The sequence below is a fragment of the Acipenser ruthenus genome, chromosome 19 (assembly GCF_902713425.1).
Source record: "Acipenser ruthenus chromosome 19, fAciRut3.2 maternal haplotype, whole genome shotgun sequence".
NCBI classification, from domain to species: domain Eukaryota; kingdom Metazoa; phylum Chordata; class Actinopteri; order Acipenseriformes; family Acipenseridae; genus Acipenser; species Acipenser ruthenus.
Window position 1 is genome coordinate 10,732,749 of NC_081207.1, and position 16,065 is coordinate 10,748,813.

At 37.1% G+C, this 16,065-nt stretch overlaps 1 protein-coding gene across 1 annotated transcript; it reads right to left on the reverse strand.

Annotated features, from left to right (window-relative positions):
* Positions 1–7,957: 7,957 nt before the first annotated feature.
* Positions 7,958–15,984, reverse strand: LOC117424534 (nucleoside diphosphate kinase A2-like). The gene is made up of 5 exons (XM_034040950.3): positions 15,872–15,984; positions 10,245–10,377; positions 8,778–8,879; positions 8,559–8,671; positions 7,958–8,196 (listed from the first exon to the last, which is right to left on the reverse strand). The coding sequence occupies exons 2-5, from the start codon at positions 10,371–10,373 to the stop codon at positions 8,079–8,081; spliced, it is 462 nt and encodes a 153-aa protein (XP_033896841.2). The 5' UTR covers positions 10,374–10,377; positions 15,872–15,984; the 3' UTR covers positions 7,958–8,078.
* Between the last annotated feature and the right edge of the window lie 81 nt (positions 15,985–16,065).

The window sequence follows — 16,065 nt, forward strand, 5'->3', positions numbered from 1 at the left end:
GTCATGTATTGAAAAAAATAACTTTGTGCTAAGCATTGGGATTTTTTGTATTCTGTTTGTAACTCCACAGTACCACTTAATTTATGTGGAAAGCAAAATAAATATATATATATATATATATGAAACATTCGATGTGCAAAAACGTGATTAAAGTAAAATACCAAGTTATCCAGCTCTTATAATGTACACCAGTATATAAATGTAAATGATCAGGAATTCATGAACCCACCTGTAAAAAAAAAAAAAAAAAAAAAAAAAAGTTTTGAACTCGCACAATTCAGTGTCTTTTTGTAGGCTACACGGTAGCAATAATAATTCAGATTTGTTTTTAAGTATATTTACTATAATATACAGTATTTGCTGTAATATTATTGTATTTGATCTACTGTATTATAGGTTAGTGGAGATGTTTCATTTATTTGCGTCCGTTTTGTATCCCCACTACAAACAGTGTCGCACGTAAAGGAGACACTAAACTCAATCGTGTCTTTTGTTTTTTAAAAAAGATCCAGATGTTAATAGAGTGGTAAATTTATTCAAAACGGCCCACACATGTTTATGATATCACTACTTAAAATAATATGTACATTTGTACATATAAAGCGTACATTTCATCACCGTCTACTTAATAATAAGAGAACATAACATTAAGCCACCTCGAAACTTCGGAGACACCACTCCAATCGCCTGTGATTAATGTCGTCAGACCCTCCAGAAAAAGCTCTTAGCTATCATAAAGTAGTTTTTGTGCGCGAAATAACTGCTGTAAAATGCTGCAAAGAATTACACGTTGTTTGCCGCATTTTAACAAACAGCTGTGTGATCGCCACGTAACAGAACCCGAGGGACACAAACATTATATGTTTAAATTATACTCAATCAACGCTACAGAAGCACCATCGATGGAAATTGAACTATATATAGTCGTACTGTAGCTACTATAGTTTCATTTGGTATTGCAGTACATTCATTATAACAGTTGAATTTTAAAATTATTTATATAATTTTTATCTTCGTTTTGGGACACCACTTGTTACGTAGTAACATATTAATTTTGAGATCATTTTCTAAAATTATATCACTGCTAGTTAAATTAAATCTTTAACATGAGTTCAGTACTACTGCACTGTAAATTAAACACACAAACTTGATTGTAAAATGTTTTATATAGACTTAATTTAAAGACAAACTGCAGGCTTGGCAATATTATGGACAGTAATAGGAACCATCAGAGTAACTTAGCCTGGCTGAAACAACAATAAGAATGATATTAAAAGTCCGATATTATCATATGTATATGACACATAATAGTACCAATTGTTGCACTTTTTTCTTTTTTAAATATTTATTTTATTTTAGCACAGGAACCATTAGTGTCATATTTCTGTTACTGTGGAATGACCCAATTCTATCCTGACTGGCGCCGTGAGCTGGATGATTACATGTCAATTATTCTAGACCTTTCTGTTAGATTTGGTGCATCACACTTCTTCGAATACCACAAAGCCTTTTCTGCAAAAGCCGCTGCTCGTCTCAAGCAATGGAACCAAAGGATATACTGGGGAGCCTTGGATCAAGATTTATATTCTCGTTTTTTCACTGGTCTCCGGCTGTTGGCATGCTCCATATGTAACTCCACCTCTCACCCCACTATTTCCTGCTCCTTTACTGCCCCTCAGCTCCCCCCCCTTCTGTCCCTTCCTCGCAATCCTTCTCTTTCTTTCAATCCTTCCAGGTCTAAGGACGGACGCAGCCGTAGTATTACTTTCTCTGGTGGCCGTCAGATGTGTAATAATTTCAACGAAGAAGCCTCCTGCTTTTCTTCCAGTAACTTCCTCCACATCTGCAGCCACTGTGGGGAAGCCCACTCACGATCTGTCTGTCCCCGCAAACCCAAACACGCAGCCCCCTCTATAAAAACCAAACCGTCCATTGCTAATGCTCCAAAATGACTACTAAAATTTCTTTCTACACCTGTCAAAACTCAAGCTCTGGCCACAGAGTTAATCAAGCACCCTGACCCCTATTTTGTTTCATCTTATTAACGGTCTCACTGAAGGGTTTTCTACTGGTCTCTTTTCCTTTCCCACCTCTTCCATCTATTGCAATAATCTCCAATGTGCCATTTCCGACCCTGACGCTGTCGACATTTTCCCGTATTTCGCATTAACCCCATTGGCATTGCAATAAGAAAATATTCTGGCAAAAAGAGACTAATTGACCTTTCTGCTTCTTATAACTCCTACTCCCCAGCATCAATAGATTAATTCCCCATGAAGATTTTTCACTACAATATGCAACAATTGACCATGCAATTTCATTAATTAAAGTCGCCGGGAGAAATGTATGGTTGTCCAAGGCTGACGTCTCAAATGCATTTAAAATCATGCCTATAGATCCTGCTCTATGGCACCTCTTTGGAGTACAGTGGCATTCCAATTTCTTTTTTTTTGGTTCGTCTGACTTTCGGCTGTAGAAGCAGCCCCATGATTTTTAACACTCTGTCAGAAGCCCTGTGCTGGATTCTTCTAAACAACTATCGCATTCCCTTCCTGCTGCATCTCCTGGATGACTTTCTCCTCCTTGATTTTTCCTCACGCTCCTCACCATTCTCAGATCTGTGTTTTCAAATCTAGGTGTCCCCCTAGCATCAGAAAACATTTCGGGTCCACTCACTTCCATTGAGTTTCTTGGACTCTCAATCTTTTTCTGCTTCACTACCTCAGGAAAAAATAGATCGGATCATATCTATCATTTTTACTTTCCGTGTAGGTCCTTCTCCTACCAAACGTGATCTCCTGGCCCTACTAGGCCATCTGAATTATGCCATGCGGATAATTCCTCAAGGAAAAGCTTTCATATCCGATCTTCTCCAATTAGTCCCATCTGTCGATTCTTAGTTTAGACCATGCAACAAGTGTTCCGATCTTGCCATCTTTTAAAGGGGTTAACGGTATAGCAAAATACATTTATTCTGTCAGTTTTACCGGTCAAGTTTATCTATGTAGTACTCGCTTGTGTTATAGCCATACTAGGTTTGCAATTTGGATGGCTTATTCAAAGTAGTCTTTTATAGGTAGTTTCACCTGACCAGTAATAATAGGATTACAAGATTATGTAACCAGGAGGATGGTTTGGGCCCCAAAGCTCTGTTTGTATTTAAACAAACCGCATTAATTGAAATGGTTAGGCACACTGGTGTTCAATGTCCTTTTTTTATATAGGGAGGGAGAGGAGAGAGGAGAGGGGGGAGGGAGAGGGAAGGAAAGGAAGAAAACCCTAGACAGTTTTCAAAGACAAGCACTTTTAATACAAGACTTGAGTACATTTGAAAATGCCAGGCATGTCATATTACCCAAACAAAAAGTCCAGTCACATAATCTTAATGCACAGCCACTGCCACACATTCACTTGTGTTACTCATCTTCTAGGACTACTCCTATTAATTCAGTTAACTGAGAAAGATGGAGCTATCATCTGGTATTAAATGCCAGTGTTTGCGATCCTGTACCAGAGTGGGAGTGATTGGCTGCTGGTGCTCAATAAATCTCATGATGCATCCTGTAAAAATATCAAAACACATTTAATCAAAAACACACCACACATATATAAATGTGTAAAATATATTAATGTGTTTTCATTTATGATAAATATCTTTGAGATGTAGCATTACTTTTATTCATGAAAAAGCACTTCAGACCTAGGTCTCATTTTCATATTCCTGTTCATTCAAACAGTTATACAGTCAATAGGAGTTAATATATATTTAATAGATGTTTTTCAAAGAGCAAAAAAAATGAAGATACAAGGAGTAAAAGCACTTGCTGATATAAACCTATTTGCATTCAGTGGGAGAAAGGGAGTCCCTCCTTTTGTTTTCCCATCACGATCGTCCTGTATGATAATTTCACTCAGTATAGGTTTTGCCAGCAATATCACACATTGTAAAGCTGGTTGGTCCAAGCACGCCGAATCTGCCTAGCAACACTTCCCCCATTTCCTGCACGTATACACTGGGTTTATGAATAAAAACAATAGACGTAAAAAAAAAAAACACTATTCTACATTTCTTGTTAATCTATGAGATTTGCAACTGAAGAAAAAGACAAACAATACATATAGATATGTTTTATTCACTTTTATATGCTTTAAGAAATAGACAGTGAACACAAGGTTTGAAATTAAAGGTGGCTCGTGGACACCAAATATTTCTTTGGGCTCCCAAAAGTGCACCACCAGTAGCCCAGTAGACTACATTAAATTTTTACGGTTAAAGAAATTGGAAAATGCTGCAAATCGCTATCTCTGTTAGCTGAATTACTACCAAGGCAAAAAAACTAAAAACCAAGTCTACTTATATGTGGTGGTGTTGCTTGAAAAAACACACACATGAAAAAAATGTTGAACTTAAACTAGTAATCTGTTATGAACATCTCATATTTGAGTAAAGTGCCACCATGTCTTTCGAGCAATACTTAGTAAATCTTTCTTGTAACTTTCTCTCCTGCTGATGGAAACAGTGTAGACCTATTTCAGTTTTAACGGTTCTTTTTGTCAAAATAAAAATAAATCAGTTTACTTCAATTATTTTGTTCACATGCTGTGTTATTTCCCAGAGTTATTGTAATTATTTTAATTTAAAATGTATACAAAATAAAGTGAGCCTGGTGCCACTGAAAAGGCCGCGCTGTTCTTCCTGACATGTATCCCCTGCAAAGTCTCCAAGTACACTGAGTACTGTAGTGGAGGCTGACAGGAGGAGCTACATGGAAATCAGGATGATTGAGAAGAGCATTGATTTAACAGTGTGAAAGACCACACACCAGGCAGAACTGTGTGCATTTAACATACAATCTGCTTTCATTATGCAAGCCTGACAAAGTGTTATACAAGAACCCCCACTGATAAATGACAAAATCCAGTCAAGTCGGTTCATTTGAGAAACAAACAAAATGGGAGAGCAAGCTGTTCTGCTGGATGCATGTTGTTTTCATTAGAATGTGCAAACTAATCATGCACTGGTAGTCCAGTAATATATCTCCCTTATTGTATTTGTCTGTTTATCATAAGACTTCGATACAGTGTTGTGTTTCTGTTTTTTACATTTTTTGTTATACGGATTAATGCAGTGAATAGTCGTATGTAAAACGAAAATCGGCCCAAAATGGCAGCTGTTTTAGGTCACAGCTCAAAATGTATTGTTAGATTTTGCCAGAGCAGTTTCCATGACACTTAAAATATGAAGCCGGAATCTGAACTGGGTTATGAGACATTAGCAGCTCTAGTATCGGTGACATCAACAATGACGGATTGACAAAAACAGATGTTCTTAAGCCTTGGTCACACGAGCAACTTTTATTGACGGCACCAAGAGGGTGGCGGCTCTCCCGCATGTTGCCTCTTGTGACCGGCCCCGGTCAGACACAGTCAACAAGGTTCCTTTTAAGGCTACAATAGAATAGAACTTCAAGTCCTTTTGATATGGTCATCGTTTTAAAATTATATATATATATATATATATATATATATATATATATATATATATATATATATATTTTTTTTTTAATAGCTGTGAGTGAAGGGTTTTTATCTGCATACCCATCTGTTTCCCTTGAGGGTTGTGTACTGTTTAATTTGTGCTGGTTATTCTTCTTTTCTGATAATATGCAAGTTTTTTTACAGTGCTTACAAACTTCTCATGGTATGATACAACACAGACGTGTTTTTTCCCTACCCTGTTTGTGCGACTGTGATTACAAGTCAAGGTCCTTTGGCTGAACATCCAGGCTTTGTCCATCCTGTTTCTTCCCTTGAACAGTGTGGGTTGTTTCTTGTCGCAGCTGAGTTTTAGTTTTCTAGTGAAAGCTGCTAACATCACCCCTTTATTCAGGGACGATTTAACAGAGCCTCTACAAAACCTGTTTATCATGTTTTAAATGCGATTTCATATTCTTTCATGTTTTCCAACAGGATGTTGTAAAAACCAGCAATGTGTTTATGACCTTTTTATTTTGATCAAACCTCTTTCAGTAGATTCTCGTTAATTCGTGTTTTCAATAATCAAATTTAGTACAGTACATTAGCAAAATGTATTGGTGCAGAAATCATCTGATTTGTGCGGAAGTGGGTCTTTGAGTTTTTTTATTAGTGCGGAAATCTGCGTATCTGTGTGGAAGCGGTCAACGTTTAATTTAATAATGACAAATCATTTTGTTAACCACCATACGTGGGAAAGTGCTACATATGGAGGTTTATACAGCCTTTCCAGAATTTATTTATTAATAGTTAATATATATATAGGGTAGGGAAAAAAAAACATCTGTTGTATGATGTATCATATATAATATGTGTATGAAAATAATTCACTAAATACTTTTTTACACTGAATAAAATGATTATACAAAAGTGTTTTTTCTTTGCATGAGAGAGTCAGTATCCTATCGAATTCCTACAAGCATTTCCATTTCTTTTCCACACTTTTAGCCTGTGGTCTGCCTTGTTACTTATGTTACATAAAGTGGCTTTTTTCTGTGTCCCGCAGAAGACTGGATTGGCTTATACTGTATATCTTTGGGACTTTAATCATTGGAAGGTATCCAACAATTAAGTAAAAAAAATACCCTTTTTGTATTGTATGCTGATTACAGCACGGCACAACTGAAATGACATAACTGGGGTATACACCAAACATACCAGCACAAGGTGAGTATTCAGAACAGAGAGGGGACACTTGCATGGTGCCTACCAGTAGCCAATTTCATTTGAAGAACAAATAGTGTATAATGGGGAAAACATCGCTGCATTCGAAAGCCGTCTACCAGTTGGAAACTTATTACAGCTAATACTGTCCTGTTATCACTCGACTAGTGTATCTCGACGTATAGACTGAAATGTTTTTATTTTTTTCACATTTTGTGTATCACTGTACAATTATTATTCAGTCAAATGCAATAAAAGTGCCATTACAATGATTTATTCCACATGCTTTGAGATAATGTCTGCATACGTGGTACACTACTGTATTAAATTATTCTGTCATTTAAGTTCCTTTGCCAATATTGTCCAAGGAAACTTACTGCTTCATGATCCAGATGTTGTATAGTTATCCAAATAAACATCATATTAATGTATAAACTTAAAGCTGATCTTTAGAGATTAACCTCTATTCAGATGTCACTTCAAGATATGGTTTCAATTATTAATATGTATCATTTACCCTGCTCAATGTATAATTTTATATTTCCCCCCTTTAAATACATAGATGAGGTCCACTCTATGATATCTACATTTTGTCAGCTCAGTAAATGCATAAAGACAGCACTTTCTAAAGCTCTCTTTTTCATTACAGTAGAACCTCAAAATTACAAAACACAATTTAAGGTTTTCAAAAGTTTTAAATGTAACTGTGATAGTTAAGTGTTCACGAGAAATTACAAGAAAACTAAAAAGGACAGCCGTGTTTACCTGGAGCCGTGTTTTAAGTAGTGCATTTGGTTGACTGGCAAATTAAGTGTAGAGTTTATAACATTGAAACTCCACTGTTTTATAAATTTGATTGTGAACACTGCACATGAAAGAATCGGTATAAATCACCCGATAGCTTTTGCCCATTTCTAAAAAAAAAAAAAAAAAAAAATCTGATGGCTTTTAAAACTTAACTATTTCACCGCAGGATAAACGGTTGTCTGGGATTTTGTATTGTACATTGCTATTCATAAGGGTCAGCTGTAACCCCCTTTTTGTTTGCATGTAGTACCAATCGATAGCAATGAATTTCCACATCGAGGGATTCAGTAGCCATATGGAAGCCAATTTTTCTTTTAACCAGGGCGCTGGTTTCGTCTTCAAGTATTTTGACAGGACACATCATGAACATTTTCAGGATTATTTTAACAGGTACCATAGACCCTTACAACCTAGTTCTCCCAAAAGTGAAGGAAAAAAAAAACACACAGAATTGGGCTGATCATTTTATTAAGTGCTCTGCTTTCAGGAACCTGACGGTACAACATGTTCCTTTCAGGTCTACTACATTCACCATAATGACATGACAACCAGAAATGGAGGGCTGGGACAGTTTACTCGTAGAGATAGCTCTCAGCGCAGCTGTTGTAGGCTACCAGCTCCTCTGGCTTGAACCACAGCGCAATCTCCTTCTCAGCACTGGCCACAGCATCACTGCCGTGAATGAGGTTTCTAGAACAGCAGAGAGACGTTCAGTACAGCAAAGATGTAGAAGCATTTTTATGGCTTTATCAAGAGCCATGAGCAATGTTTGGGGGAACCTCTCCTCCCCCTTTTTTTTTAAATATAATTTTGATATACATCCCATAATTTTAGCAAGTACTAGAAGGCCTGCCTCTTGAAAAGTGCGAGGCCACTTCTTAAAATGGTAATTAAAAATAAAGTATATTATCTTTGTCAAAACAAAAGAGCATATTTCTGTACCCCCTGGCATCCCAGCTTGATCGCCACAGTGCTTGAAGGACCAAATCGCAGATCTGTAACGAGCCAATTTGAGGAGGTTTGGATTGAAAGGTGTCAATGCAGTTACTCACCTGCCAAGTTGCATGCAGAAGTCACCACGGATGGTGCCAGGCTTGGAGTCTGCTGGATCGGTCTCACCAAGCATTACTCTAACAGTCTTCACCACGTTGAGACCTTCCCAAACCTTGAAGATAATTTTTACAAAAAGAAAGGAAACTTAATGATCCATATAATATTGAAAGATTTGTATTAAAAAAAATAATAATAATAATAATAAAAAAAAGTGTTACCATAGCCAAAACTGGTCCAGAGCTTGTGTATTTTACAAGGCCACTGTAAAACGGTTGGTCCTTTAGGTCAATGTAGTGCTGTTTCAACAGTTCTTCTGAAGCCTGTTAAAATACATTGTTAAATAACTGAACTACTTAATCAAGTGGTAAGGCTGTAAAAAGTTTAAGGTGCAAACAAAAACATGGCATAGCATTTTACTAAATGTTTAACCCAAAAGTTAAGTTTTATGAGAATCTTGGATTTTATTTATATTTCCAATCCCCCTAATGTTTTAGTGGATCACACAGGTTCACGCAACATTTAAATTTAAAGGCTGATACTTGAGGGATCTTATCACAAGATAAGCCCTCTCAGAAATGTAATCAAGGAGTAACCTTGCTATTCTAAACCTACTGCTAAAGCAAGACAATGTAAACTATCCTGCATAGCGGCTTGACAAATCCTGGATTTGTAAACCATTTGTAGATTTCACACCACGTCGCCCCCTTTTAGGGAAGGTGTGGAAGACAGTTGGAAAACACCACTTGCAAGCCCATCATTGCTACTGTTGTAAAGAAGTTACAAGGATGGGAAGACAATAGAACAATAGGAGATGGGTTCCTCCAGTGCAACACATGTTTTGTATTGAAGTTTACAGTAAATTAAACACCATTTCAAATGAAGGGATAAAAAGGACATTAGTCAGGATTGTTAAACAATAGATCAAGCCCAAAACCTTGCACCTTTGAATTACAGATAAAGGATTCTAGAGTCAAATGCAAATCCCCTTGTACTCTTAGACACTGTTTAGATGAAAGGGGTGCTACCATTTTAGCATGCTAATGCTTTAACATGACCATCTGTCCTTAAGCATAAAGCCTTAAGGCCTCTACACACCGGACGCGATGCAACAAGCAATAAAAAACAAAACAAAACAAAAAAACATTTAATATGAGCCGTTTACACTGCTTGCGATACGTCTATTTTTGCAATTGTCGTGCGGCAGCTAGAGAATTGAACAATCAGAGAACAGCTTCAATGCATGTGGTCCAGCAGGGTGAAGTATCCAATACTCAATAGTTTTATGACAAATATCGTAATTATAAAGATACAGATTTGAAAGGTAATAAGCACTCCATTTCTAAGACACTGGATAAGCCTGGTATGTATGATTTAATGCCAAATACCGTCAGAGAAGGCACTCATAATTACTACATCATGTTGACGAATATATTCCAGTCTTGATAATAGTTTTGTCAATAGCAATTTTTTATAGTTTTATTGATCTGGCACTTTTCCAATCCGTCGCATCGCTTCTGGTGTGTATGGTCGTGTCGCTGTGAAAGTATCTTGACGTCCAATGAAAAATCGTATCGTGTCTGGTGTGTGGAGGCCTTTATACCAACAGCTTCAGATTACGGTGCATTCTTAACATAATTGGACATGCAGCTAGCAAGAGTGCTCAACAGAAAATACAGTATACATACTTGCAGGAATTTCGCTGCAACCAGTTTGAATCCTTTATGCTCAAAACGTTTGATGATGTCACCCATTAGTCCCCTCTGGACGCCATCAGGTTTGATTGCAATGAAGCTACGTTCTTTGTTTCCGGCCATTGTGCTGAAAAATGATGACAGTAAGTATGGTGCAGAAAAAAAACCCAGTCTTTTCAATTGTTCTTTATGTCACCAAATCTTAGAAAATCTTCGTAAGGTACCTCCTATAAAATGTACATGTTACTGCATGCTTCATTTGGACGTGGAAACTTTAACATTGCTGCTATCCCCATACTGCATCTGAACAATTGGTTTCCTGCCCTGTATGCCTTCTTTCGCACATACATACAGTTCTTTGAAAATTAAGCACAACATAGCCCCAGCTTTCACCCCCGTGAATCACCCCACTAGCCTAATTCTCACCCCATGTAATTTAGAGAATTATCACTGGCTCAGCGCCTCACAATCAATACTATGCCAAACACAAGTACTGTATCTGTCTATTTAATTCAGTTGTTAGCATACCTCTCTGTCGATCTCAGCTGTACTGTTTTCAGTAGACTCAACCCCACACTAGTAAATTTACGATATGTTTTTTTTACGTTTTTTTATTATTTATATTTAGGGATAAAAATATTTGGAAATGAATGTATTTGAACACAGTTTGTATTAAATGTCTGATTTTGGATTTATATATATATATATATATATATATATATATATATATATATATATATATATATATATATATATATATATATATATAACATGGGATGAAAAAAAACCACAAATATTTTAACGTGTTTTTTCTGGATTCAACTTAAATCATGTAATTTTTCCTAGATTTAACCAATTTTTCAGATTTAGCTTAATATATACAGTAAATGTTAACAAAAAAATATATATTAGAGGTCGGCACGGGTACCCGAAAACCCGAGTACCTGTCGGGTTTAAAATTGTCACTGTCAGTCCTGCACCTTTTCAACGCCCTTCTCCCCTGCAGACCTCACAACAAGAGAAAATAGCAATTCTGTGACTTAACAGAAACTGAATTACAAAACATACTACAAAAGAAATTTGCTCCAAACTCTAAAATGGTGATTAAAACGTCACTGTCACTGTTTTCAGCTCGGCGATGTAAACAAATATGATGGCCAGGATATAAACTGGATTATGCAGCAGTCAGTAAGCCAGACGGAGATCTGTACACCAAAAATACTTTGATAACTATGCGGTATGAACTTCAAAAACATTTTGTGTTATTTATTTGTTATTTATTTATTTACTTATGCTGTATCATATATATTTAAACAAAATATATAGTCATATTTACTCTCCAACCTTGCCTCATTTATTTTCTTCAGGAACTATTGTTACCTCCAGGATGCAATGCCCTCAGCCTGCGGCTTTGGGCATTTAGCCCCCCGTCGGTAACAATAGTCTTCCCTTGGGGCAATCATTTTCCACTATAGCCCTCTCTCTCTGATGCACACGTTACATATATCGTACATACATACAAACAAACATGAACACTTGACATTAAACAGCCGATCAAACAGCGACCTTGTTACCAATCTTATACAATACAGTTCAAATTTTATGCACAGAAATTATGAAAAATATCACTTTTAAAATGACATTACTGCTAAATTTGACAGTTTCTATACAAAGAGCTACGCTAACAGCACCAAATAAATAAATACTTGAGGGGCTGAGCCAGGTGATAATTCGCCAGATTACATGGGAAAAGAATTAGCTTAGTCTAATAACTCACACCTGGGGTGACAATTAGGCTTGTGGGGTGATGTTTAAGTTTCCTTGTAAGTTAACAGAAACAGGAGGACAACACCTTGATGTCACTCAAATCGATTATTCAGTATGGATGGCCTTATAAGGAAGATACTCTAATGGTTGTACGAGAATACTGGAATCACAGAGTTGAGCTCAGTGAGAACGACAGATTGCTGATGAAGAATGAAAAGCTGATAAAACCAAGGTCAATGAAACAGGCGATGCTAAGGCAAATTCATCTGGGACACCTGGGAGCTAAGAATTGCAAGCAGTGGGCCCAGGAAGTAATGTTCTGGCTCAGAATGTCAGGTAACATTGAGGAAACGGTGTCCAGGTGTGACATTTGTTTACAACATAAAAACCTGCAGCAAAAGGAAACCCTTGTTCTTCATGAGATCACAAAACACCAGCAGAAATCAAACAGCAGCTGGTAGGAAATAGAAAAAAGCATGGGAAGGATCTGCCCACACTCAACATAGGAGATGCAATTTGAGTTCAGAGCTACATAAATGGGAAATGGAAACAAGATGTTGGGAAGGACTTTGCAAAAACACCTCGTTCATACTTTGTGGAGGCACCAGAAGGTCAAGTTCTTAGATACAATTGCAGACACCTAATGACAACCAGAGAGGAAATACAGGGTGAGTCAGCTGACAGTTGGGATCCTGAAAGGGAGCTGCAACTAAGAAAGGAAGGATCCACAACAGCCTCAGGGCAGGTACACCACTGAAAGGAACAGCTCTGCCAAAAATTGAGCTGATCCAATCTGAAGATCAGGCTGGGATCTCAGCAACGCTCAGGACAGGTACACCACTGAAAGGAACAGCTCTGCCAATAACTGAGCAGATCCAATCTGAAGATCAGGCTGGGATCTCAGCAACGCTCAGGACAGGTACATCACTGAAAGGAACAGCTCTGCCAATAACTGAGCAGATCCAATCTGAAGATCAGGCTGGGGTCTCAGCAACACTCAGGACAGGTACACCACTGAAAGGAACAGCTCCACCAAAAACTGGGCTGATCCAATCTGAAGATCAGGCTGGGGTCTCAGCAACACTCATGACATCAAGTGGCAGAGAAATCCAGAAGCCAGCAAGATACCAAGACTAGACAAATATAGCTGATGAAAAGTAGGTGCTTATTGAAGAGGCAGAATAGTCCTGTCACCTGCAGGAGTACTTGGTAGTCCACCCAAACTCCTTAGATAGCCAGAATCTAACATTAAAAATAAAAATTAAACTAGAGTAATTTGATGTTGAGTCTTACAGGGACGAATATGTAATGTGTGTTATCTTAGTTTACTGTACTTTATATTTGTAAGCGGGGCGATGTAATGTGGTTACTGACATCAACTATTATGCTGCCATCTAGTGGACATGTGAAAAAGTTTTAGTTGAATAAAGTGAACTGGACAGTTTGAAGTCCATCTCTTGTAAAGTAACAAACATTACAGTGATGGTTAGCCGGGGTGAGGAAGGATTAGGCTGTGACACCGGCAATACATCATCCAGTTCACACCATTACAAACAGGCTGACCATCTTTAAAGAGATATGGAAAGCTAACTTCACTTGAATGTGGTGTAATAGTAAAGAGTGCTTTATTAATCTGTATATATAACACCTGGTAAGTACCTCTTCTCCATTTAGCTACCAGCAGCAAAAAAATAGAAATGTACTGTCAGTCCGCAGCAGTCTGCACGCGCGCTCAAGTGCATGCCGAGGCTCCAGAGCCACAGCCAAGAATTTTGGGGCCTGGGACAAGTCCTATGAGAAGGGCCCTCCTCTCAACTCAGCTGGCGCACATTGACAGAATTTACCTTGTAAACACCCTTCTAATTTTATAATGTATTTTCTTTGTATTTTAACAAAACCTCACTTGTCACCCATGAACAAAGACATATATTCATCTTGATTCAAATACAGTAAACCTATTTGAATAATTAATTTCTAAACTATTTAGATATACACATTCATATGTTTTTGTATGTACTTTGTTCCCCTACGATTAATAGCCCATGTCAAAGAAGCAAAAACAGCTCACGTTTTTCTTATTCAGATAAAAGCTTTAAATGGAGTTACAAACAGTAGATTAACTGCTTGCTATTATACACACTAAAAAATCGAGAACAGTTGAAGTGGTCTTAGATGTTTATCAGTTAAAATACACTGTTTAAAAATACTCGCTGTTCTGATTTTATACATATGATGCGTTTTCATATGTCCAACTAGTTTATTGTAATATGTTGTGTGAGCTTTACTTTGAGAAATAATAAAATTTACTAATTTTAACATTTTAAAAAGAATATCATTAACATGCAACACCCAAGGTTAAATATATACATATTTCAATTATTTCCTTTCTTAAATTATTTTATTTGGCTTATTGTGTGTGTTTTTTCCCCAGAAGACTCGTACATAAAGTGTAGCTCCCCCTACAATTCTACAAATTACTTCGAGTACAAATACGTGGATGACGGCATACTAAATCGCTCAGAATGTTTATAAACAAACAAACCATTTACTAAAATATTTGTGTAACCAACTTCAGCAACGACAAACCAATCAAAATGCATTTAATTAAAGCCCCTAACCAACAGAGAATTTTTTTTTGGACGCGGTGCAGCCTTTCAGTGCCGGTTGTGTTTCCTCGAGATTACATTAGGCCATGGCATCAAAGCGTAAAGATTTACCAGAGAGCATGCTAAATCATTTTTGGAAGACCCAGAACGCTTACTGAGCCAGAAGAAATATAATACATTTTTATAGATGTTGATGGAATGCCAGAAGAAGATCTCCTGGGGCCAGTTGTACGGGATCACTGGAGCCGGATCATGAGAAGATGTTTTACTAAGCGAATCTGAATCTGGCCCAAATCCGTAATCGTGATCCGATCCTGGTGCTGCACGCGCCATAACTAGGGAAACTAACCAATAAGAACTGTCTAATTTGTACCCAGGCTGAGATCACAGTAATGTTGCTAAGAAATGGCAAACGGATGGAGTTACATCAGAATTCTTATTGACTGATCAAGACGCACCTGTTCTCTCGTGCTTTCAATTATCTTTAAGCCTGATATCTGTTATTAGCTGTTAAATTGCTATTTAAGGTTTTTCTTATTCGTATGACTGTGTGTGACACACGTATCCACAATGTTTAGAATTCACATCCCAGCCTTGTATTTAATGTATTATGCCTGTATTTAATGTATTTGGATTTTTGTTTTTACTGTTTGTATTTAATGTACTATGCCCTGTATTACACTGTATTTAATGTGTTATGCATTGTTCCTCACTATCTTGTAAAGCGCTTTGTGATGGTGGTCCACTACTAAAGGCGCTATATAAAAAAAAATATTGATTGATTCAATTACATTCATTAAACAATTTAAAGTCATGTTACTGTATCCAAAACACTATTTTATGCAAAGAAAAAAAAAAGTTGTCATTTTTTAACTAGCTGGTCAGTGTAGCTCGGTGTTATTTACTAGTGTCATAAGGTTTCTAAAGCGGTCTATGTATGTGCAGTTTAACTTGAGAGAGAGAGCGCAGTTCCAAATCTGAGCACATGTGAGGTCTCAAACCTCCACAGGTAAAAGTAGTTTGATTACATTGATGTAGTTCTTCACATGCACGCGAAGTGATAGATATTTTTACAATTATTTTTTAGATTTAACTAAACAATTAGACATTCATTAAAATCAATAATTAGTACACATATGAACCGTGTCGGTACAGCTATTAATGTACTAATGCAAGCATATGTCTACGGTTCAGTAGAACATTATATTAGTTGAGCCGTGCAATAAACATCAAAGCAATTGCTATTACCTTCTGTTAAATAGACCTTTTCAAGACTGACAGAGTAATAACGTGAGACGTCCAGACTCTAGCAACAAACTGTGACTTTCCATAGCACAGTTCGGCTTTAAATATAATGGGTGGGCGGGGGCAAGGCGTACAAAGTCAGGTGGTTATGAATAGGACCCTGCGTTTTACAGGACTTCGTTTTTTAACATGTAATT